The 24,072-nt window shown below is 40.9% G+C and overlaps 1 protein-coding gene across 1 annotated transcript in view; it reads left to right on the forward strand.

The window, feature by feature from the left end:
- KCNH7 (potassium voltage-gated channel subfamily H member 7) overlaps window positions 1–24,072 on the forward strand; it is a 352,340-nt gene that overhangs the window by 307,021 nt on the left and 21,247 nt on the right. Inside the window, exons 10-12 of the mRNA XM_040439382.1 lie at window positions 18,005–18,257; window positions 19,962–20,167; window positions 21,897–21,993. Coding sequence (XP_040295316.1) covers window positions 18,005–18,257; window positions 19,962–20,167; window positions 21,897–21,993 — 556 coding nt within the window. The remainder of the gene's footprint in view (window positions 1–18,004; window positions 18,258–19,961; window positions 20,168–21,896; window positions 21,994–24,072) is intronic.

Consider the following 24,072-nt stretch of genomic DNA (forward strand, 5'->3'; position numbering starts at 1 on the left):
AGCAATAAGCCTATGAACTGTAGGAAACTTGAGGTTTATACCAACAAAAAAAAAGGCTGGCTGGCTGTCCATTTACATAAAAGAATTAGGTTTTTGCAGGATTTTTTTTTTTATGCAGATCTTGTCTATATGAAACACACAACTCTGAGTGACCAGTTCCTTACTCTCAATTTTTTTCCCTTATAAAACCCTAAATCAACCTAATTCTATCTATATAATCTCTCTAAACTCTACTTATACGCTCCCAATAACACCTTGATTACTGGCTCGTGTCTGTAATTGGTATCAGCCAAAACACATGATACCAGATTGCAAACTAGTCCAAGAATGGAGTTCCTTCCTTCTGAGCAAAAGCACTTTCCAAAATCCTGCCCACTGATTGGCTAACAGGCTGTCTGTTAGCCTTTAAGCTAATAAGGAGAAGACCCCCCACTCCCAGGATCATGTGATCCTCCATATTCTTTCTTCCTATTTTTTCCCCGCCAATTTTCACAGTAAAATGGCTCATAAACAGTTTTGCAATTTATCCAAAGCGAATGGCCATTTTAGATTCATTTGGCCGCAGAATTTTTGTGAAATTCGTAACAAATCCAGGTAGTTCAGAATGGATTCACTCATCCCTAGTATATACTATACAGGACCAAACTGCTCAAACTGTGTGTGGACAATTGTGCTCTCCATTTATGCCCATTCCCCCCCCCCCCCCCCAAAAAAAAAAGTAACATCAAAATTGGAAAAACACTCCAAAAAATTTCACTTTTTTATTGTAGATTTTGATTGATGGGTGAAGGGGCAGTGATAGCATCCACAGAATTGTATGATACTATCTCCATGGGGACATGTACAGTTAAGGATACTTTCAAATCTGCATTGTGCCGTCCCATTTTGAGATCCAGCACAGGGTGTCAAAACTGCAGCACAACTATTCAGTTTTGTCCCTATTCATTGTCAATGGGGCAAAGCAGAACAAACCCGAATGGAGTGCACCAGAATGCATTCCGTTCTTGTTTGTTGCATTCCCACGCAGGACACAAAACCGCTGCAAGCATGCCGTATCTAGCACCAAACACCATGTAAGTCATTGGTTTTAGTGCTGGATCCGGCATGTTAATTTATATATGATATAACCAGATCCATTCTGAATTGATGCAGCTGGTTGTATTATAATAACGGAAGTGTTTTGCTGTAGTTTTGCAATCCCATGCCGGATCTCAAAATCGGACAACAAAAGTGCAGATGTGAAAGTAGCCTAAAACATGGAGAGAGAATCTTTTTTTCTCTTGTCTTGCAGTCTGTCAGCACTCCCCCAAGCAGGATGAGATTACAGACAACTAAAGGTGAGGGGGCACTACTTTTCTTGGGCTGGGTAGCACCTACAGGTGTAAGCCTGGACTTGTTTGAAAGCTGACAATGTCAGCTTTAAACAAGACTAAGATCACAATGCTAGGTGAGATACATGAAGAGATACAGCTGTTAGAATATGGGTCAGGAGTGAAAACTGCAGGTATATACAGCATTCACTTGGACCCATTTCTAAGAACAATATCTTGTGTATCGGGGCTAGGGCCACAATATTGGTATTGTTTAAAATATTAGATTATCTGCTTTAGACCATTATGACTGTAGCTCAATGGCAAGCTAGGAAGTAGCCCTTCGAAGTGACCCCTCTTCCTTCTGCAACCACACAGCCCCAAACAGTATGCATTCAAAACATAGAAACATAGAATGTGTCGGCAGATAAGGACCATTTGGCCCATCTAGTCTGCCCAATATACTGAATACTATGAATAGCCCTTGGCCCTATCTTATATGAAGGATGGCCTTATGCCTATCCCATGCATGCTTAAACTCCTTCACTGTATTTGCAGCTACCACTTCTGCAGGAAGGCTATTCCATGCATCCACTACTCTCTCAGTAAAGTAATACTTCCTGATATTACTTTTAAACCTGTGCCCCTCAGTATTGTCCTTTGCTGCCGGCACCAACACTGTCCAGAACGATCAGTGAGGGGAGGGTTAAAGGTATTGCCTTAACAAACAAAAAAACTTCTCTGAAAGAAACTGCCCTAGTGATTAGCAGAATCAGCCTACCAAAAGCCAAATACTGTAACTGGCTGAGTAGAGGACCTCTTTCTATGATCCCTCAGTAAATGGAGAGGGGTCCAGGTGCTGTGAGCCCTACTGGTAACTGAAATTAAGTGGTAAAAATGCTCAGCTGAGTACTGTGCCCCTTTGACTTTCATCAGCCCTCTTTGTTAAATGATGATGGGCTCATAGAAGTCATGAAAACCTATCATGCTGTGTGTCGATAGGCTGGCTAAGCAGCCCTTTACCTCTGTCCAGCCACTTAGATGGCGCATGGTGGAAGGTTGTAAATAAGGTTTGGAATCTGCTATTATGATTGTAACTGTAGTTTTATAAAACATTTGACACATCATGGTGACATGTCAGAAGTTTTGCTTTAGGGGTACAGATGCTAAGGTTTAGCTGAGCTCTTTGTTCCTTGTATTTTGATCGACTCTCCCCTTAGCTGAAGAGGGGCTTATAGAAGTCTTTAGCAGGTTCAGCGGAGATGTATGAGAGGTGGTTTTTGCTGTGGACGAGTTCAAAATGTTAGCTGGTACCGTTTTTGGGGACATTATGGCTTTTTGATCACCTTTATTTCACTTTTGAGAGGCTTGATGAGCTGAAAACAGCAATTCTGGTCAGCATAAGGGTCCATTTATACGTCCGTAGTTCTGGCTGCGGACCCATTAATTTCAAAAGATGCAGACAGCACACATTCCGCGGCCCCGTAAATAAGATAGAGCATGTCCTATTCTTGCCCGCAATCGCGTACAAGAATAGACATTTCTATCACAGGGCCAACCATTTGCGGTCTGCAAAATGCAGAACACACATGGCCGGTATCTGTGTTTTGCGGACCGCAAAACACTTACAGACATCTGAATGGACCCTAACTCCGACATGCATCCTATTATGCCCTGCTTGTATGCAACAGTGTTGCCAACCTGAATTTTTCTTTTTTGTGGACATTCAAAAATCACATATAGCCAACATTTTATAAGTACAAATTGGAAAACCAAAGTGAATGATGATCATAAGAAATACATGTCTGTAGCTCAGTATACTGAGATGAATGCATTGGCAAGCTGCATGCAAAAAGAACCTGTCACCACAATCTGCAAGCATCATGTTAAAGGCTCGGCAGAGCTGAGCAGATTGATATATAGTTGTGGGAAAGGAATTAGAAAAACTTGCAATTTATACATTTAAATTCCTGCTATTTCTGACTTCATTGTTCATATGGGAGGTGCTGTCAGTGACTGATAGCATTCTCTGTGTCAATCACTGAGAACACCTCAGAAATAGCAGAGATTTAAATGTCTAAATTACACATTTTACGGAATTTTCTCCCATAAAGCTATATACCAATCTGCTCATCTCCCCCTGCTCTATAACCTTCCTCCTGAAGACTGTGTTGCATTTTGTGGTGACAGGTCCTCTTTTATAATAAAAAGATGATAATTCCAACCACAATGACCTATTCAACCAGCACCAGCCTAAAAAAAAAATCATATACATATCTATTCATGTCAAGGAATTTCTGGATGGTTGGCATTTCTGGTACACAAATGGAAGACCTGGTGGTCTTTAGTAGACTCCTAGCTTCCACATCAACCCACCGGCAGCCCTTAATCACATTGTGGGGGTGGAGATGGGGTGACAGAGGGATCATCTGAGGCTATTATCAGTTTAGGCTACTTTCACACCAGCATTTTTGCTGAATTCGTCATATATCAATAAAAACGCTTCCGTTCTGATAATACAAACACCTGCATCCGTTTTAAATGGATCCAGTTGCATTATCTTTATTATAACCAAGACGGATCCATCATGAACCTCATTGAAAGTCAATGGTGGATGGATCCGTTTTCTATTGTGTCAGAGAAAACGGGTCCGTCCCCATTGACTTACATTGTGTGTCAGGACGGATCTGTCTTGCTCCACAACGCATCGTGGACAGAAAAAGCATTATTCTGTCCACAATGGGGACGCAACCAAACGGAACGGAATGCATTCTGGTGCACTCTGTTTCGTTCAGTTCAGTTTTGTCCCCATTGACAATAAATGGTGACAAAATGGAAGCGTTTTCCCCCGCTATTGAGATCCTATGACAGATCTCAATAGCGGAAAGAGAAAGCGCAAGTGTCTAATCCCAGCTATTGCAGCAGGGTATCAGCTATGTGTTACATGTGGTTGATGGCTTCATGTACAATACTTCAATAACGATTTATCAACCAACTTATACTTGTACATTCCAGTGTGGCCATAGGTGTAAAAATGTCCTTTGATCCAGACAATAAAAAGTCTTCACAGTACCAGTTTATTTCCTGCACATTCCTCAGCCCGTGAGAAGATTCTTATCACTCATTGTCCCCAGCCTTCCTATGTCAAACCACTAAGTCCAGTCTCAAGTCAAAGACCATTCCACATATTCTGATGATTCCTAGGTTGTCCACAGGTCTTTATTTTCTGGTTCTTCTCGGCACAGACATTGAATGCTGAAGCCAATCACTGGTTGAAGCAGTGACTTCCCTATTTAGCCAGTGATTGGCCGCACAGGTCACATGTAGTAATGATCAAATCTATTGGTACGAATCAATTCATTTATCATAACGAGTTCTTCACCTGCAAGGGGTTATCCTCCCTGCTGACAAAGCTCCCCCTTGCCACTTCATTAACAGGGCCCGACATCTCGCTCAGCCCTGACAATGTCGGTCATGCTCCGCTTCTCCAAGTAACGACAGGCGCAGAGTCTATGCCACCGATACTAAAGCAGTAACTGTGCATGTGCTACACTACACTTCTACAGTAAGTAGTGGCACATGAACAGTTAGTGCTCAGGAAGCAGAAGCAGAGCCTCTGCGCTTGAGCCACTACTCAGAGCAGAGGAGCAGAAATTGTCAGGGCTGATCGAGATGTCCAGCCCTGTCAATGTAGTGGCACAGGGGAGTTTTGTTAGCAGCAGAGACAGTCCTCGGAGGTGAAGAACTAATTATGATGAATGAATCGATTCGGTTTGCTTTTTTCTGGTCACATGATATGCCAAAAAGGGAGCCATCTGGAAGTAAAGACTGTCAGGGGACTCAGCAAGCATGAAAACGGGAGCATCGGAATGTCGGTGAGGTATCAATGATCTAAATTTATTACATCATTTTTTTTATTTAAAGGCTATGTATACCTGGGGGCATTTTCTTATAATTTCATTCATTTAGAGCTAAAACTAATTTTTTTCAATTGGGCTTTATTAAAAAAATTGGGAGCTATTTTCTCTGTACATGGCTGAGATTCTCTTGTAGCCGAATCCTGACAGGCTCCTTATCTCTGATCTCTGACCTTATAAACACTCATTATAGCTCAATCCTTATCTAACCAATAATAATGTGGCTTAAATAAGTGTTTAGAACCATTTAGTAATTTAGAGATAATGATTTGGCACAAAAGTGAAAGTGAAACGTAGGATTCACACAGCTAGGAAAAACATTTAACTATTTGTGACAGAACAGCTCAATATTTTTATTTAAAATCAATTGATAAAAAGATTTTTAGCCCAAAATGTATAAAATGAAATCATAAAAAGATTGCCCTTGAAGGTGTACATAGCCTTTAAATTTAAATAGCCCTTTAATGTTTGTTAATTATCACTGTTCTAGTCAACTGGGATACAAAGCAACGTGTGAACACAGCCATATAGTGCCATGTGTTTGGTAATCTGATGAGTCATGGATTTTCTGTAGATAATCAAGCATACTGCGGCACAAGACAGAAATATTCAGGAATCCTGCTGTATAATTAGACGCTCTTTATCATGCACCGTTCCCTTGCAGTGTCATACAACGTGTACATACAAAAATAGAAGTGATAATGTCACATAATGCAAAGCTTGAATTCACCTGTCAAAACTTTTTAGAGCTGCTACACCCTGCACCGTATCAGGTTTTACAGATATTGTAAAAATAGTTAGCAACGACTAAAATGACTCCATTTACATAGAAATTAGCGGGTTGATTGCAACAATCTGTGTTAATTAACTCTGAATTTTTTTTAACACTAGTAACATTGTGTGAGTAGAAGTTGCCATGGTTTCTGCATAGAAGAAATGTTTGTTCTCACCTGAATGGGTGTTATCAAGTAATAATGGCCATTGTGGCACAGTAAGGTGACCATCTTGCCTCTGTTGCTGACCATTCTGACCATTTAAATTTAGTTTAAATGGTCAGAATGGTCAGCAACAGAGGAAAGATGTAAAATGATTTAAAGAGATACTTATCTCAAAAGATAAGTATATGGGTGAGGGATAAAGGAGTTGTTTGAGTGTTTAATACAGATGACCTGTCCTCAGGATAGGTTATCAGTATCTGATCTGTGGGGTTCAACTCCCTGGACCCCCGCTAATCAGCTGTTTGAAGAAGCAGAGCACCGAGGCCTCGTCCTAGGCCTGTGACGTCACGTTCATTGGTCACATGGCCTAGGCAAATCTCAGTCCCACTCAAGTGAATGGGGCTGAGCTTCAATACCAAGCACAGCCACTATACAATTGATAGCACTGTGCTTTGTGAGCTGCGAGGAGGCCAAGGCTCTCACTAGTGATATGCGGTAGTATTATAGTAGAGTCAGCAGTACAGAAAGTCTGCACAGAGGGGCTATTGTAGTGTTGGCAATAGTAATTTTTATCTATAGCAGGGGAGCAGAAATTTTCTTTATTAGTCTAGTCCATGTAATATAAAAAAAATTAAGCAACTTTGCAAATAGTCTTGGTTAATCATTTTGCCCCATCAGCTCCTGTATAGTCCTATGTATCCCCGTGGTTACAGACTACAAATAAAGTCTTGTGTAGTCTGATCCTGCAGTCATAATGCCTTCCATCTTCCTGACTTATCTCAAATTAGGGTACAGATGGAATGGAGAAAGAATTCGGGATCAAACTACCAAAGATGTAATTGTAGTCTGTAGCCCAGGAGACATATAGGTCAGCATAGAAGCTGTAGGCACAAAGCGGTAGGACACCTTTAAATTGTTGCTCAAGACTATTTGCCAAGTTGATTCATTTTTTACAATTTTAGGTCGATTGCAGCAATAAAGAATAATTGTTTGCCAAGATAGACATATCCTTTATGTAAGTGCAAAATAAAACATGTTAAAGTTTGAAGGTTCCCTTCACGACATTATTTTTTTTAAATGCTATAGTCACAATAAACGGTTATGTTTTTATATTATGTGTTTGGAAATCTAGTTTTACGTAATTGTCAGAAAGATGGATCACATTGTGAGTAAAGTAATTGAATTTAGATTTTTATGTATCTGTTTACTGAAGCAGAGAACAATAAAAAAAAAATCACCATTCCTTCAGGCATTAGGCTATTTTTCAGCATTGATAATTGGTACTCTACATTAATCTTTTATTTCTGAAATGTTGTTTCTGCCAATTATTGTGAAATTATTCAGCAATTAGCACACTCTATGGTTACCTACAGTATAATTAAAGAACGGCAGGAAACATGGTTTAGACATATACAGTACTGTAGCTATTTATATAACTGCTAATAATAAAGGGTTTTCTGGGTTCTAGATATGGATGACCTACCCTCTGGAGTGGTCATCAACATCAGATCAGTGGCGATCCAACCCCCCACCCCCACTGATCAACTGTTTTCAACAGACACCCAGTGCCGGAAAATAAATACATAGTGAATAGAGTCGGAAGCAGAAATCTCCATTCACTGTATAGTCTCCATGCAGGGTCACTTGAATGGGAGCTAAGCTGCAGGAAACCAGCATGGCCACTACACAGTGGACAGAGCTTTCTGCTTCCAGCTTAGTCCATTGTGTTTTTTTCCGGCACTGAACAGCTGGTCACTGGGGGTGCCAAGTGTCGGACCCTTTCCCTTCTGATCTTGGTAACTTATCCTGAGGCTAGGTCATCAACATCTAGAACATGGAAAGATCCTTTAAGACCTGAATAGACTTGATTGGAAGAAAATTGAAAATTAACGTGCTTAATTAGGAAACTTGATACCTTTATTAATAAATGGGTATGAGCAAGAGTGGTCGATATGCTCAGATGCTCTGATGTATAAAAAAAACGAACCTCCTATTATAGATAGGTGGTAAAATACTGAATCACTATAAGGACGGGGGTAATGTTGGGTAAGTCTGTGGAAAATTACTCTCCCTAGACGACCCTATGGAACTATGTCCTTAGCACAGGGATGTCCCCTGATAGTGGAGACACCCTGCCCCCGTACCTAGGCCTAGATATGGCCCTAGTGATGCCCTACTTAGAAAAGCTGGATCGGGAAATATTGATCCAGTGAACAAAACAAAAAGAATAAGTCTAATATAAAAAATATAAAGACACGACCCCAACGCGTTTCGGCTGCATACAGCAGCTCATCAGGAGGTGATGACAATGTAATATACGTAGGGAATGAAGAAAGCAAAAAGATGGTGCTTAAAAAAAGAGAAGAGATGGTACTTAGCTCCTTAGCATACTTGATGGCGCTGTGTATACAGATATGTACCTCTTGTCCGTATATATGATGGAGTCTGAGGGTAAAAGGTACTCTATGTCAGATGTTTATGCAAATCGGAAGATATAGACACTATATGTCAAACATTAATTGCAGTAGTATACTGATCTATAGTATATTAGTTATATGTCAATCGGTGCTTAACATAGAACAAAACAGGTCCATGGTGTAAATAATGTTATGTACTCACACAGGTGTTTATGCAAATCTGAAGATATAAACACTGTATGTCAGACATTCATAGCAGTAGTATACTGATCTATAATAAATTAGTTATATGTCAATCGGTGCTTTACATAGAACAAAACAGGTCCATGGTGTAAATGATGCTATGTACTCACCAGACAGAGGGGGGCCCTGTGGAAGGTGCAGCGCGTATGCTAGGAGACTGGAGGGCTCATGGCAGTGTGTCAGCGCTTGCTTTTTAAGCGCTGGTGCTGACACGTGTTTCCGGACGCCAAAGAGAAGGCACTTCCGGTAAGTGGACCGCATCGCAATGACGCGATGCGTCACTTCCGGTCCTTGGAACGCATATTGGAACGCATATGCGGCCGGCAATGCTGGAAGATCCTGGTCTGTATATACTTCTCAGCAACTATTGATTTAGCCAAGACAACTGGACCGAAGTGGTTCTATAGTCCCCTGCACATATAGGATTAGTTGTGGGAGGACTATGTTGTTTATTTTGAGCCCTGAATTACCACATTATGATTGAAGGCATAAACATGATATAACAATGTAGAAACAGACTTGATAGTGCCAAAACAAAGATAGAGAATCTAAGCAATCCTTTGCTTCACATTGGTACTCTCTGCTAGGTATTTTATGCTTTTCAGCATGATGATTTTTAGGTTGGAGATAGCTTCAGAAGAGTCTGTGGGGTAGGTAAGTGAGGGATACTTGTGTTTTAAAATGTGAATTTGACTATTTGTGAATGAATAAGCTTATACAGGCTAAGTGAATAAATATAATTACTAAGTGTGATTAAATATAAGATAACATAGACAAATCACATGCAGAATAATTAAAAGTAAATAAACATCACTAGCCTAGGGGTAGGGATCTGGTCACCCATGCTATAAACATGGCAGTCTACCACGTTATAACACATGACCAACACCCCAGGGTGTACAGAAGATGGGGCAAATCAATACTTACATCCTACCAAGGATAAACTTCCAAGTGGAGTCCCCCCTAATGTGTATGTGTAACCAGAGTTATACACCTCAGTCTCTCCCGGTGTGCATCACGGATGTCCTGAGATGTGTCTCTAAGATCACTCAGAGACACAAAAGAGACAAAATTAAAGGGGACAGAACCAATCAGTACTTAAAAATAACCTTATAATACAACTCAAAAACAAGAACCAGAACTGAACCAACAGGCTGGAACAGGACTAGATGGCATACAGTACTCAAAAACAGTAAGACCAACTCAGAAGCTTATACACAAATTACAGGAATTAGTATCTTCATAGTGTATTAGCTGGTGAGCTATAGTAGCTGAGAGTCAATGGTGATGACAATCTGACGGGGAGTGCACAGTAACTCTGGCCTGGTGCTGAAACACAGTAAAATCACTCTTATTTAGCAGGAATTAGGAGGATCATCGAAGGAGGCACTTATAATTGTAAATACTGATTTCATAGTTAGGGTGGCATTACTATACAGATGACCTACATTTCACCATACCAAGACCATCTTGTGTTGGACTCATAACTCAAGTCATTGACCCTAAATAACGATGCCACTTACATGTTTACTATTACCAAACATATACATGTATAGTCTATACTTGACTGTTGATTCCATATCCTCAGATGTGTGCATGTGCCCTTTTTTGTTAACTTTTCAATTGTCTGTGCACAGTATATTGTCATCTGTAGCCAATTAGATTCACAGTTGGTTGGTTGGTATTGGTGACCTGCCATGCATGGCAACATTATGAAAATCATCATGTCGAGCAAACTAAAGCACAAAGATATATCCTAGAACAAGATCAAGGCATATGGCATTGACATTCAATTAAAGATCTGACATACAGGGTCATCATTTTAGGGGTCTGAAGTCATAGCCATTTATGGTCTACTTTATGGACTTATTTGTTATAGATTTAAAGAGGAACTGTCATAAAAAAAAAGGAGCTGAGCAGATTGATATATATTTTTGTGGAAAAAGATTCAGTAAAACTGGTGATTTTTACATTTATGTCTTTGCCTTTTCTAAGAGCTACTCGGTACAGGGAGGAGGTGTTATCAGTGACTGACAGTGCTGTCAATCACTGATAATCCCTCCCTCCTGTACCGATAGCTGTTCACAGGAAGTGGAAAAAGCAAAGCTATAAATGTATAAATTACCAGTTTCACTGAATCTTTCCCATAAAAATATACATCAATCTGCCCAGCTTCTCCTGCTCCATAGCATGGTGCTGTCAAATTGCATTGCATTTTTGTGTTACAGGTCCTCTTTAGGTCAATTGTTTCCAACATTACCAGAACAGCTTGCCTATTATGGTGCACATATGTGCTCATTGTCTGGAAAACTATATATTTTGGAAAATGCAATTTGATTTTCAATATATTAATTTGGAATGGGGTACAGTTTGAAGATGAGGGTAGCCATTTATAACTAGAACTTCTTGAAGACAAGTCAGAGGGTGTTTGGTAATATGAATCAAAGCTAGGAAGGTGTCCTAGTTTCTATTAATTCTTAGAAATTTATAATACAAAGGATAAACAACCAATTGTTACAGAGGCCCGGGATCAACACTGCTTAACTTACCAGTCCTGGCTTTCTTTATCCCAATGGTGTGGATGGACCCATTCACTGCTCTCCTCTTTCCTGTGGTTCTCCATGCAAGCTGTGGCCTGCCTGCTGGCTGCTGGCAAGGCCTCTCCTCCTCTGCCCGTGGGGCACACACCGCTCCTCCGACTCTTAAAAGGCCAGCTCCCTAATATGCTTCAGCCTATTGCTTGCTGCCATGGGGTACTGAAGGCACCTGCCTGAGCAATAGTTTTCCTAGCTTGTTAGTATCCTGCAAAGGTGTGCTGTTCTATTGCCTGCCTGTTTACTGACTTTCTGCCTGTTTTCCAAATTTTGACCCTCTGCTGCCTGACCTGACCTGTGCCTGATCTCCATATTCACACTTTTCTGCCAGTCGTGACCTCAGACTATTTATGGTATAGCATGTACTCTGCCTGCCCTGACTTCAGGCTGTCCCTGACTACTATTTTACCTGACCCCTGCACAGGTGTCTCGTGACCTCCGTGGGTCAGCTGTCAATCATACAAAGACTACTCCAGGAGGTAGAGGCCTTGTGGTTCCTCTGCAGCAACATCCAGATCCCTGTACAGGGTTTAAAAGGTGGATACCAGGGGTATGCCAGTATAATGCCCTTAGGAGTAGCCTAAAGTCAAATATGTAGGTTGAAACAGTGGTTCCACACACAATGCCGTAACATGAATAATGACATGATTGCATGTAACAAAAAAAATCACCACTAATATTTGCAAAACTTAAGATTTTAAAACTCGCTTCCTCTTGACCACACTCTTATACAACTTAGCTTTGAAGCGTAGGCTGTATGACAGCATTGGGCCAGAAAACAGCTCTGTGACAGCTGTTCCATCCTACAGGAAGTCAGCAGTGAGAGGCTGGTATATGAGCACCGATGTTAATATTATTCACTGTTACGTCTCTCTTCCAAACTCCTCACATTCATAGTGGCATTCTTTTTTTATTTTAATATTACCTGCTATTACCTCAACATGTGGCTGTCGTTGGGTGGTCTCTAGAAGTTTTCTAAATATGTCAGCTGTCATATTCTCATATGAATAATGATGAATTCCCTATTTGCCTGCCAATAGTTGCCTGTTCCCTAGTGAACGTATTTCTATAAAACCAGGAATAAACTTATTTTTCAAAGTATAGCCCGGCAGGGTTGTATCTTCTTATAGCTCTGAAGTTGGCTGGTCTCTAGTGAGACTGTCTAAAGGTTACAAATCTGTTTGATCCATTTAGAAGGGTGAACTTTCCTGATGTCTAGCAGGAGTTTGATAATGTGGTTTCTGGACCAGTCAGGCACTTAAAATTTATATTTCAGGGAGAGGGAATAATTATGGCTTCCATGAAAGTATTGCCCAGAAAAGTGACCCCTATAGGTAATATTGTGGAAGTTGTGAAATAATTCTTGTAAATAAAGAGAGAGAAAAATGTAAATGTTTTTTTTTATCAGACTAAATTTTATTAGCAAAATTCTTAAAATGCTTATGACAGGGGATGGGATGGATGGGAGAGGGGGGGGAGGGATAAATGAGGTGAAATTTAGAAAGACGGAGGGATAATCAAAGATAACCCAAGATAGTCAGAGGGATATATTGCAACATAGTAACAGTAGGGCAGATTTATCATGGACCGGTGGTGTGCAGCCGTAGGCTGCGCCTAATTCATATTCCTGCGTAGAGCCGTTGTTAGGTACCACATCCGTCAGTCTGTGCGCCTGTACTGATGCCCCTGGCTGGAAAATATTTCAGTGTTCTTTTACTCTAGAAAACTGGCTTAAAAGAGGATAACTGTACCGGGCTGTTGCTAAGGGCCCATGAGGAGGATTCATACCCTGGACCCTTAGTTACCCAATGATGTGCCCTTTACAGAATAAATTGAACGAAATGCCCTGATAGGAGCGACCTCATACTGGAACTTTTATTAACCCAAGAAATATAGATCTCTATTTAGATCTTATTAGGACTTAATTTTTAGGAGGCTACTGTCTTTTTAATTAGGGCATTTTTCTTTAAACTATGTACTTAAAAAAAAAAAAATCTTCGTTTTTGTCTATGATGATGGACTTGCTTAGAGTTAATTTGAAATAACTAGATTATACATTGCAGTTGCTTCCATTTGCATTTTGCAGTAGCCATTTGCTGTATAGATATAAGGTAAGCCCCCATTGTATGTTTCACAGGTGTCCATAGGCCCCCATTTACCCAAAGGAGGCATAAGCTGTCCAATTTACGTTTGGGTTTTATGGCTGTGGGTGTGTGGATATTTTTTTGCATATTAGGGTCTATTCAGACGTCCGTAAGTGTTTTGCGGTTTGCAAATTGCAGATCCGCAAAACACAGATACCGGCCATGTACGTTCCACATTTTAGGGACTGCACATGGCCGGCCCTATGACATAAATGCCCATTCTTGTCCGCCGACAAGAATAGGACATGCTCTATCTGTTTTGCGGGGCCGTGGAACGGAACTACGGATGCGGACAGCACAGGTTCTGCTGTCTACATCTTTTGTGGCCCCATTTAAATGAATGCCCACAGCCTGTCTACCACAACTGGGTCCAGCAGTAGCAGGGCCCATTTAGGACTCACATTTGAGATCATTGGTTCACTATGGGCTCACATCTGACAAAGGCAACATTTGCGTAGAGTTGGTTGTTTATGGGGTTTTCTTCCAGATGCTCCAGTTCCTTCTCATATTCCAAAAACAGTCTTGGCTTAATTAGCTTTCAATGGAAGTTGCCCTAGGGGTGTGTGTCTGAAATCATGAGCTCAAGAACTGCATTCAGGGTCGGCACTATGAAAATCCATCAGCAACGTTGATTTGGTTAAATGCATTTCCTTCTCAGTGATTCTCAAATGGACACTTTAGTGGAAAGCAGAGTCTTTGGGTTTTAGAAATATCTGACGCTGAACAAGTAGAAGTAAAATATGTTTTATTTATCATCGGTATATATAGATTCTTCCATGGTGGGGGTCACAGTGCCTAAAATGAACTTCATCAAATATGAAAACGCATCTTGTAAAATTTATGAATAGAGAGCCTTTGTCTTTTATCCAGTTTGTGCTGAGTTACTATAGAATTGTATTTCCTACGTGGTCCTTTAAAAGCCTAAATGCAGAGAAACCCTAAAGTCAAACACATTCGATCTATGTTGGCTGAACCTGACGTTTTTGTCGGGTTTAGCCGACCATCTAATGTGTATGGTGGCCTCCCTTGTTGGATTGTTTCGGTCAATAGCTATGTGTAAGTTGAATTTTATGGGTTAAAAATGAAAATCAGACATCATATAGTACATGACAATCTCTCAGATCCAGAGATCTCCCCATTCATTGCTCCAATTTTGCTGCTAAATTTCGGGCTGGCAGGTCAGGAGGCATGTCCTTTCTCAGGGTGTGTGTTATTTTTCAGGGGATGTGTCCTTTCTGCTGCAGCTCTCACCATGTAACTGCCACAGCTTCTAACGATAGATCCAGCTGGTGGCAGTTAAAGGATGGAAATGAGCATGTGTGACCACCTGTTACTGAGAAGGACAGACAAATAAGAAAAATAACAAACAGCAGGTGGCACAGTACAGATACCTTTTATTGAATAACTCAGTGGCCATACTACATTTTTAATTATATGGCATTACCAAAATATTCAGATTCAGGTCCTGGTTTGGAAAATGTAGAATATTCTTCATGGGACATTACCTTTACTATTACATTACCATTACTACTTGTCCATTACAGAAAATACAACTGGAGGGTAATAAAGCCAGACCTCCTCACTCTTGTGCTTTATTAGAAATATAATATAAACTGAAGAGAAGGGTTTGTGTGGCATATTTTTGCCAGTCCCCTGATTTCTGGCTGTCAGCAGTTTTGACAACTGTCTGCAAATTCCTGGATAGTCTATAAAAAGAGGACTATTTTCTAGTACCTTTGAAAAAAAATAGTTGCATCAAATTATTTTTTTTTTTACAGACTAATGGTGATTCAGTGATTTTTTGTGATTTCTGAATGTTGATAATGAACTCATATATTGTGATATAGACATATATTGCTTAAAACCTTTATCATCTTTATTTTATTATGGTTTTTCAGTTTGTCAGTGAAAAACTTTAGCCGTTATTGAATTTTGGATAAGTTGGCCAAGAAAAAATAATGATTCAGGTTGGCAACCCTGTCTCTTGTACGCGCCATCACTGATCAAAGGGAACAGTGCCTCTCAGCTGGAGTTTTTCTTATTGGCCCATATATAAAACCCAATAAATAGTAATTGTCAAGACTTCTACAGTAAAGACACAGAGGTCAAGTGTGGAAAAGCAGGGTAAAAGGAAAATGAAGGGGTGAAGGTTTGAAAAATTTGATTTGGCTGTTTCAAAATAAAAATAATTTGCTTTGTGACGAATTACTTCATCACAGAGCGCATTTCTTTATAAGTAGTGGGTGCGCCGCTCCCCGTCATTGCTCACCCCTCAGATGCCGCGTTCATTGCTGATCGGGGCATCTGACATTGATATTAGTGCGTAACATATAAAAATAGAAAATTAATAAAATTTTACTTACCTCATCCTTTTGATCGCCACTGCCGCCATCTTGATTGAAGGTCTAGCGTGGCCCGTTATGACGTCATTGTTGCGCTCAAACAGATGAAGTAGGTATGATTTTTTTTATTTTTTACCACCATTCAAAAAATGTATTCGTTACTACGAAGCATGAGGAGATTCAGCTTCACGGCGAATCAAATTTTCCCTGAAATTCAGATCGAATTCCACTTCGTGGAGTTCGATTCACTCAGCACTATTCAGCACACTTATCTCCTCCATGTTCCCAATCCTCCACAGGTATAAGGACACCTTCACACGAGGCAGATTTTGTTGCAGGATTTTCCGTGCCTGAAAATCAGTTCTATTCACCTGAATGGGGCTTGCAGAAATCCATGTGCTTGCCGCTACATTCAAATGAATGGAACTGATTTTCAGATGCAGAAAATTCTACAACAAAATCTCCAGCGTGTGAAGGCGCCCTAACCAAGAAAAAACAAATGTAGTCTGCTCTATTGTAGAGAGAGATAGTGTAGACTGGTTAGGCTACTTTCACACTAGCTTTTTTGCTGGATCCGGCAGGGATCAGCAAAAACGCTTCCGTTACTGATAATACGACCATCTGCATCTGTTATGAACGGATCCGGTTGTATTATCTTTAACATACCTAAGACGGATCCGTCATGAACTCTATTGAAAGTCAATGGAGGATGGATCCATTTTCTATTGTGTCAGAGAAAACTGATCCGTCCCCCATTGACTTGCATTGTGTGTCATGCCGTTTTGCTCTGCATTCTGTGACGGAAAGAAAACCGCAGCTTGCTGCGGTTGGCTTTCCAGCATGGGAACGCAACCAAACGGAAAGGAAAGCATTCTGGTGCACTCCGTTCTGTTCAGTTATGTTTTGTCCCCATTGACAATAAATTTTCTCCTGTATTGAGATCCTATGACGGATCTCAATACCGGAAAATAGAAATGCTAGTGTGAAAGTAGCCTTAAAAGGTTAAATACCATACACTTATTTCTCCTACTCACAAAATTCCAGTATGGTCATGCCTCGAAAGAAGCCATGAGAGGACGAAACCCTGGGTTGGGCAAATTGCGTAGAGCCGACATGCTTTTATGATAAGCTGTTTTATACTAGAATTTTATGAGTAGGGCAAATAAATTTATGGTTTTTAACCTTTCCTGGCAGTCAGACACTATTTTTGCTCCCTACAATAGAGCAGACTACATTTGATTTTCCTCGGTTATACTTGTCGAGGATTGGGAACGTGGAGGAGACAAGTGACCTGTGTAATAGAAGCCTTTCAGTGGCTGAAGAGAGGAGAGCAACATTTACTTTGTTTCAGTTCAAGACTGTAAAGGAGACCTGGTGACTTTCAACATATATCCTGGTCGAGGTACTGGTGAGTCCTACCAGGCATATGAACTTACTGGAACATTCCGTTACTCTGCTCTACATGTGAACTGGGACTAAACCCTGATTCCAAATATATGGATTTGTGCTCACCTATTATTTTTGTATGGAGTGAACATGAACTGGGGACATATGTAGCCGTCTAGCGGACACATCAAAGGTCACTCATAGGTCTAATGCCTAGGGTTCTTGTACATTGTATGAGCATAAACCGAGAGAGTCCTCAGGGTCCTGGCAACTAAGTAAGGGTCAGGAGGCAGGGCCTTTAACTTAAAGGTGGTCGTACACAATAGACTAAGGAGTCCAAATGACTTTCTTAATGTGCAATGTGTGTCCAGCTAACTTCTGTTTGATTTATATCAGGGGAAAAAAGAATTGGGCATGTTGAAATTCAACAGTCCAGTTCTTTGTTCTCAAGGGAGACAAACTGCACCATAGAAAATATACTTATCTATATAAACTGTACCACTAATCACTCCAAAAATTGTGCACCACATGAATTGTCCAAATTCTGCCAACATGTGGAGATGTTCCCCTGCATACTTATGAAAGTTATACTAGTTGACCAATGGAAAATCTGCTATTTTACCCCGAAGTGTCCCGTCACTGGTTGTTTCCTGGTGTTGCATGTCTTTCTAATCCATCAAGTTATTGCTCTTCTACAATTTATGTATTCCCAGGTACTCAAGGGATTCCCAGAATGCCTGCAAGCAGATATTTGCCTGCATCTCAATCAAACATTGCTACAGAACTGCAAGGCATTCAACGGAGCGAGTAAAGGATGTCTACGAGCCTTGGCTATGAAGTTTAAAACCACACATGCGCCCCCCGGAGATACTCTCGTCCACTCAGGAGATGTGCTCACGGCGTTGTATTTTTTGTCAAGGGGCTCTATTGAGATTCTGAAAGATGACATAGTAGTGGCAATTTTAGGTAAGATCTTCTGGGTTTCCTGTAGATCCGATGAAAAGCAGTATTGTTATTTTTCGATTTTTGAGCAAATTGTCAAGGTTTACTGTAGGACGATCATGTGGACCATTAGATTACAGCTCCTGGTGCACAGAGCACCATCATTCTGTGCCACAGTTTAATATGTTCTGCTTTATCTCTCCTATTTCTGCACAATTGAATCAGGTGAGGGTAAGACTATTGAACAGCCCATTTCAATAAACTAAAAGTACAAAAGAAGTAGTTGACCCCTAAGTTGTACCTTTCAATGTGGAAAGCAAGGGTAGATCAATCAGTTGGTTACAATCAACGGATTTTTATATGTAGGGCCAGATCCATCAATGCTGCAATGCCAGTTTTATGGAGTAATAAAGTCACAAATTATGGTGCACCGCCACCATAAGATGATAAAAATGGTGGGGCGTAACAGAACGTGGCGGAAATTATATTTCAGATCTACGTCAGCTCATAGCTGACATAGGAAAAGGCTTGTGTGATCCAGCGCCTTGACAGTAAAACATAACTTTTAATTTAGCATATTAAAATCTCCATGGCGTCCTCCAGCAACGCATTTCATGAATAATGTGCTTCATCAAGGCATTGGATCATGCAAGTCTTTTTCTGAATTTATTCCTAACCCAATGTCCAGGGACAGATTCATGCTGCCTTTAAACAGACAGGGAGTTTCTACAAATGTTGGTCTCTGGGTGACATAGACTTGATACCTTGACGCACAGACTACCAGAAAATTAGCCAAACTTAGTAAGAGGCCTGTGCCTCTTAATAAATGTTGTGCATCTAGTGGACTATGAAGCGTCAGTCTTGAGGAATCTGCCCCACAGTGTCTATTTCCTTACATGCAGTGATTTAGTATCTAATTTTCATTTAGTCTACAACCATGGACCTCCTTGGACATCCTCGGTGACTCACTCTTCAATCAGGACCAAGTAGACTGTATTGCTCCAGTGATTTAGTGGAACTTGCTTATGATCTAGGGATATGTCATTGTAGGATTATTTTATTGATTTACTGTGGTTGTCTCATCAGAGGAAACCCCTTTAAGAATGCAAACCCCAGGGGAATCAGCTGATAATCCCTTGTCCCAATTATGGCACCCTGGGCAAACAACTGATTTTGCAGGTGGAGGCCATAGTCACTGTAAGGGAAATGTAGTATTACATGGTGGTCTGCAGAACAGGAGCCATACATATAGTGTGGCTCCCTGTTCTGACTCATAGAGGGAAGTCCTGGGCAAGGAACCCCATCTATGAAGTTCTTATGGCCTAACAGGGCATATAGACGGGGGTGTTTCATGAAGAGAATTTCTACTGGGCATTTATGACTGAAACATAAAGTAGCCTACTAGCTGATGTGGTGACGTAGACTACATGCTTGGTTATTCTGTACGTTATTCATCCTGGTGGCCCAGTGGCCATTCCTATTGTTCCAGTTGTTTATTGGAATTTCTTAGTAGACTAGTGGTATTTCATATTACATATTCTTTATTTTTCTTGTCTTTTTACTAAGCATTATGGTATATATGCATCCAATTTATGCATGAGAACTATTTATCACATTGGGCTGAATGAATAGTCTTTATACTAATGAGCAGTGTTTCGGCTCACATAATAGCTGCCGTCTTGAGGGGGTGATATATTTTATTTTAAAAGACTTGTTTTTTCCCCTCAGGAAAGAATGATATTTTTGGAGAGATGGTCCACCTTTATGCCAAACCTGGAAAATCAAACGCTGATGTACGAGCTCTGACGTATTGTGACATGCACAAAATCCAAAGAGATGACCTTTTGGAAGTTTTGGATATGTATCCAGAATTTTCAGATCAGTTTCTCACAAATCTGGAGTTGACTTTTAATTTAAGAGATGAAATCTCAAAGGTGTGTATCGTTTCTATATTTAGTATGTATTACTATTAGTATTACTAGAACACTATCTTTAAATATATCTTGAATATACTTCAACTTGGAGCTTCAGCGTTGGAGCTTGGATATTGATCTCATATTTTGATTTGCTAGAAAAGTCTTGACCCATTCTGCACTGTAGAAAGTGGAGAAAGAAGCCATGCAACTGTGATGTTGGATGATATTGTCAAACCAACAGAAAATCAAGTGTAGCCTGTGTGTTGTGGGTGATTATGTAAGGAGGATGCAGGATATTATGTCCTATGGTTATACATTACATAGCTTAGCCCAAAAAATATAAAAAGCCATAAAAAAGGGTCACTGCAAAGGGAAAATTGTTGTAATGTTATGTTGCTGATGTAATTGTTAGGATTTACTGTATTTGCTTACTGTATGGACAGTTTAGGCTTAACACCTTGGCTTATCCCTTTAAGTTGTTAGGAGATAGACCTAGGTCCACCCCCATGTTAGTGTGTAGTAAGAGTCTAGCTGAGAAAGAAGGAGGACCTCCTACTTGTGCAAGCTCCTCAGAGCTAGGACCAAGCTCAGAGAAACTTCATCTCTGACACAATGTATGGCCAAGGAAACAACTTTATCAACAAAAGTGCTTCAGAGAGAAAGAGAAATCAGGAGGTCCAGAATCTGCAAGTCAGTCAGTAAGGTATTGTGTACATTTATGACAGAGAATCATACAAAATAGTAAGCAGCGCTACAAATCCCATCATGGGATAAAACATACCAGTGGTCCCGGTACCTAAGAATCAGGTCCAAACAGTGGTGCCCACGGAGAAAAGGTCCAGGCTAGAGATCCCTTCAGATAGCAAATTAATAAGGATATCCACGGCACTCTTCAGTTTATGCGAAAAAATGTATTCTTTTCATTCTATCAGCAGCATGCAATGCGACGTTTCGACTTAAAGAAGTCTTTATTAAGCCTTGATAAAGACTTCTTTGAGTCGAAACGACGCATTGTATGCTGCTGATGGAATGAAAAGAATCAATTTTTTTTTTGCATAAACTGAAGAGTGCTGTGGATATCCTTATTAATTCATTTATGACAGAGAGATATTTTGCTGCTGTGAGAGGGAACATTGCTAGCATTTCCTTCCACACTTTGAGACAGTTTGAGCAGCCCTAACTTAAATCTGCTCCCCTCAGCCCGGGAATTACAGAAACATTTACAAGGAACTTCCTTTCAGGCAGAGAGGAGTACTACAATCCACATCATTGCTGCTATCCATACATTGCTGTTGGAGAAGAATTGCTCTGTGAACTACTTGAAACTAAGACTTATTACTGTTGGATGTACTACTACTCCTATTCTACACTTTACTAAAATTAGACTTTTATTGATATCAACTGGCCTGGTTACTGACTCTTCTATCATCCGCCAGCCACTGGCACCCTGCCAAACCACTTCACATGAAGGGCTCCTAAATCACCACCAGACAGGAGCCCCAAGAGTAGGGTGTGCCCCAAGGCAAGAAAGGGTATGCCCTCCAGTCACTGCACAGGCCCAGGCTGGGGGGAAGGGGGGGTTGGCGGTGGCCACTGTGAGCACTACTACCAACCTTAGGACCAAAACTACCCCTCCCATCTTCCACTCTGCTCATGCATAAAACAGGTTTATTGGTACCATATCATGCTTTGCTCAGATAAGATAGTTGTATCTATGGGTCATTAACATGTATGCTTCATTACCCAGGCTGCGCTCCTAAGATCACAAGCAGATACTGAATATGAAGGAGAGAACTGCAAACTTCGAAGAAGGAAATTGTCTTTTAAAGGAAGATCAGATGAAGGTATTTTAGTTTAGTCTAGTTATGCATTTCAGGTTTGCATCTGTATTCTATATATATATATATATATATACTGTAAATGTTATTCAATCCACAATATCGATGTGCTGTGTCCTGAGTAGACATGACATATTATTTACTGTCCAGGAATCAGTAAGGTCTGGCTCAAATGAGACTTCACTTTCATTAAATTACCTGGCAGACAAATTCGCATGACCGATCATGTCCTATCATCTTAAACTCGGGTTACCCCTACCGATATCTTGCACGTGTGTAGTCCTGTCGGAGCATGTTCAGTAAAGTTGGGTGTATTCACTCCAGTGTCAGTTAACCCGGAATGAGTACACCCAGCTTTACTGCTCACGTGCCGACAACGCTACACAGTGACACAAGCGCAAGATATCCGGAGGCCAGGCGAGATCTCAGGAGAGCCAGGAGATGACATTCCCAGGACTGAACACATCAGTCAAAGTAGAAGGGGCAGGGTCTGGGTGAGGTTAGCGACTTTAAGGCCGACCTCCTTGGTTTGCAATGACTCATTAGCATATTGCAGGAGTGAGGAATAAAGATCATTTTTAGTGCATTCAGAAGTCAGAAAATGAAGATAAGGACACCATCGGGAACCACATCATGATACCATAAAGGAATTCTGGTTGGTTTGGAAGGCAAAAACAGGCTGACGGGTTCCCTTTAAATAGACATCAGTGGCCAAACATCTGCTAAACTACCAATATAACCTTTATCTGAATATGCTGTGGATGGCGGCGCTGCTGTGATCCAAGGCACCAAAGGATCTATATAAATGTTTATTGTAGGCAGAACAAAACGTTTCAGGGCCAGACGGGTTCCTTCATCGGGTTCAATACAATACCTGTATTTAACCTGACAAAGAGGCTTGTGCGGTCCTAAAACAAATAGTTCTGCCTACAATAAGCAGCATTTTTATAGATCATTTGGTGCCTTGTCTTATGGCAGCGCCCCCATTCATTGCATATTCAGCTATCCTCCCTGCATCAGGCCTGATCGCGGACCGGAGAACAAGCATCAAGAAGCCTGCCAAGGCCACCCTTCAGAGCCTGTAGGAGTGTTGTGCCTCTTGCACAACTGACCGAGGTGAGCATTTCATGGCACTAGCTGCCCCAGCACCCCGACATACAGGTAGTAACTGCAGTTTTTCTCTCCATTGAACTTAACCATCACTGTCAGTGTTTGGCTCAGAAGAGACCTAGACATTCAGCTCCTCCACATGACTGGCCACGTTCACATAGCATCATTTTTAATGGTCAGCATTTATCATAAAGAAGCATTCAGAGGAGACTTTTTCTGCTGTCATGCGTTATAATGTCAGGGTTGCTGCATCCATTATGATTGGCTGGAGTAGTCACCTGCAGGCACGGGATCTCACAGCTCCAGCCAAATAATCAGAAATTGGTAGTGACCAAGGACCAATGGCGGAAGGGGATTACACGGTGACTTTCAGCGATTTTCAGGTAAAATAAAATGTTAATAAAGCCTGGATAACCCCTTTAAGAATACTGCAGACTATGGAATGTCTTCTTTAAAAGAGAGAGAGAGAGAGAAAACTTTTGAAGTGAAATTCCTATTTTATAAGGTGAAGGCATATAGCTAGGATATGCCATCACTTTTGACTTGGCGGTGGAGTGACCTCTGCGAATACCACTGATCCTGAGAATTAAGGAACTGCATCAAAGATTTGCTGTGACCGTATCAAACTTTTCCCTGCACAGTACCACTCCACTCTGCCGGGAAGGGAACTGCAGCCGGTCCCATGGCTATGCTGCAGTTGCCTGCACAGCAAATGCCTAGGCCACTATGCAGGGAAAAACAGTGAATAATTGGACGGGGTCCCAAAGGTTGGGCCCCACTGATCCTAGTGAAATGCCATCACTTTACAAAATGGGAAAAGCCAATTAGGTCTTACAAGAGTTAGGGTGGGTTCACATATGCGTTCTATATTCCGTTATACCATTCCATATAACAGGGTTATAACGGAATATAACAGAATTTAAGGACGGAATGCATAACGGAACCCTTCAGAGGTATTCTGTTTTGATCCATACT

This window comes from Bufo bufo, chromosome 7 (genome assembly GCF_905171765.1).
Source record: "Bufo bufo chromosome 7, aBufBuf1.1, whole genome shotgun sequence".
Taxonomy (NCBI): domain Eukaryota; kingdom Metazoa; phylum Chordata; class Amphibia; order Anura; family Bufonidae; genus Bufo; species Bufo bufo.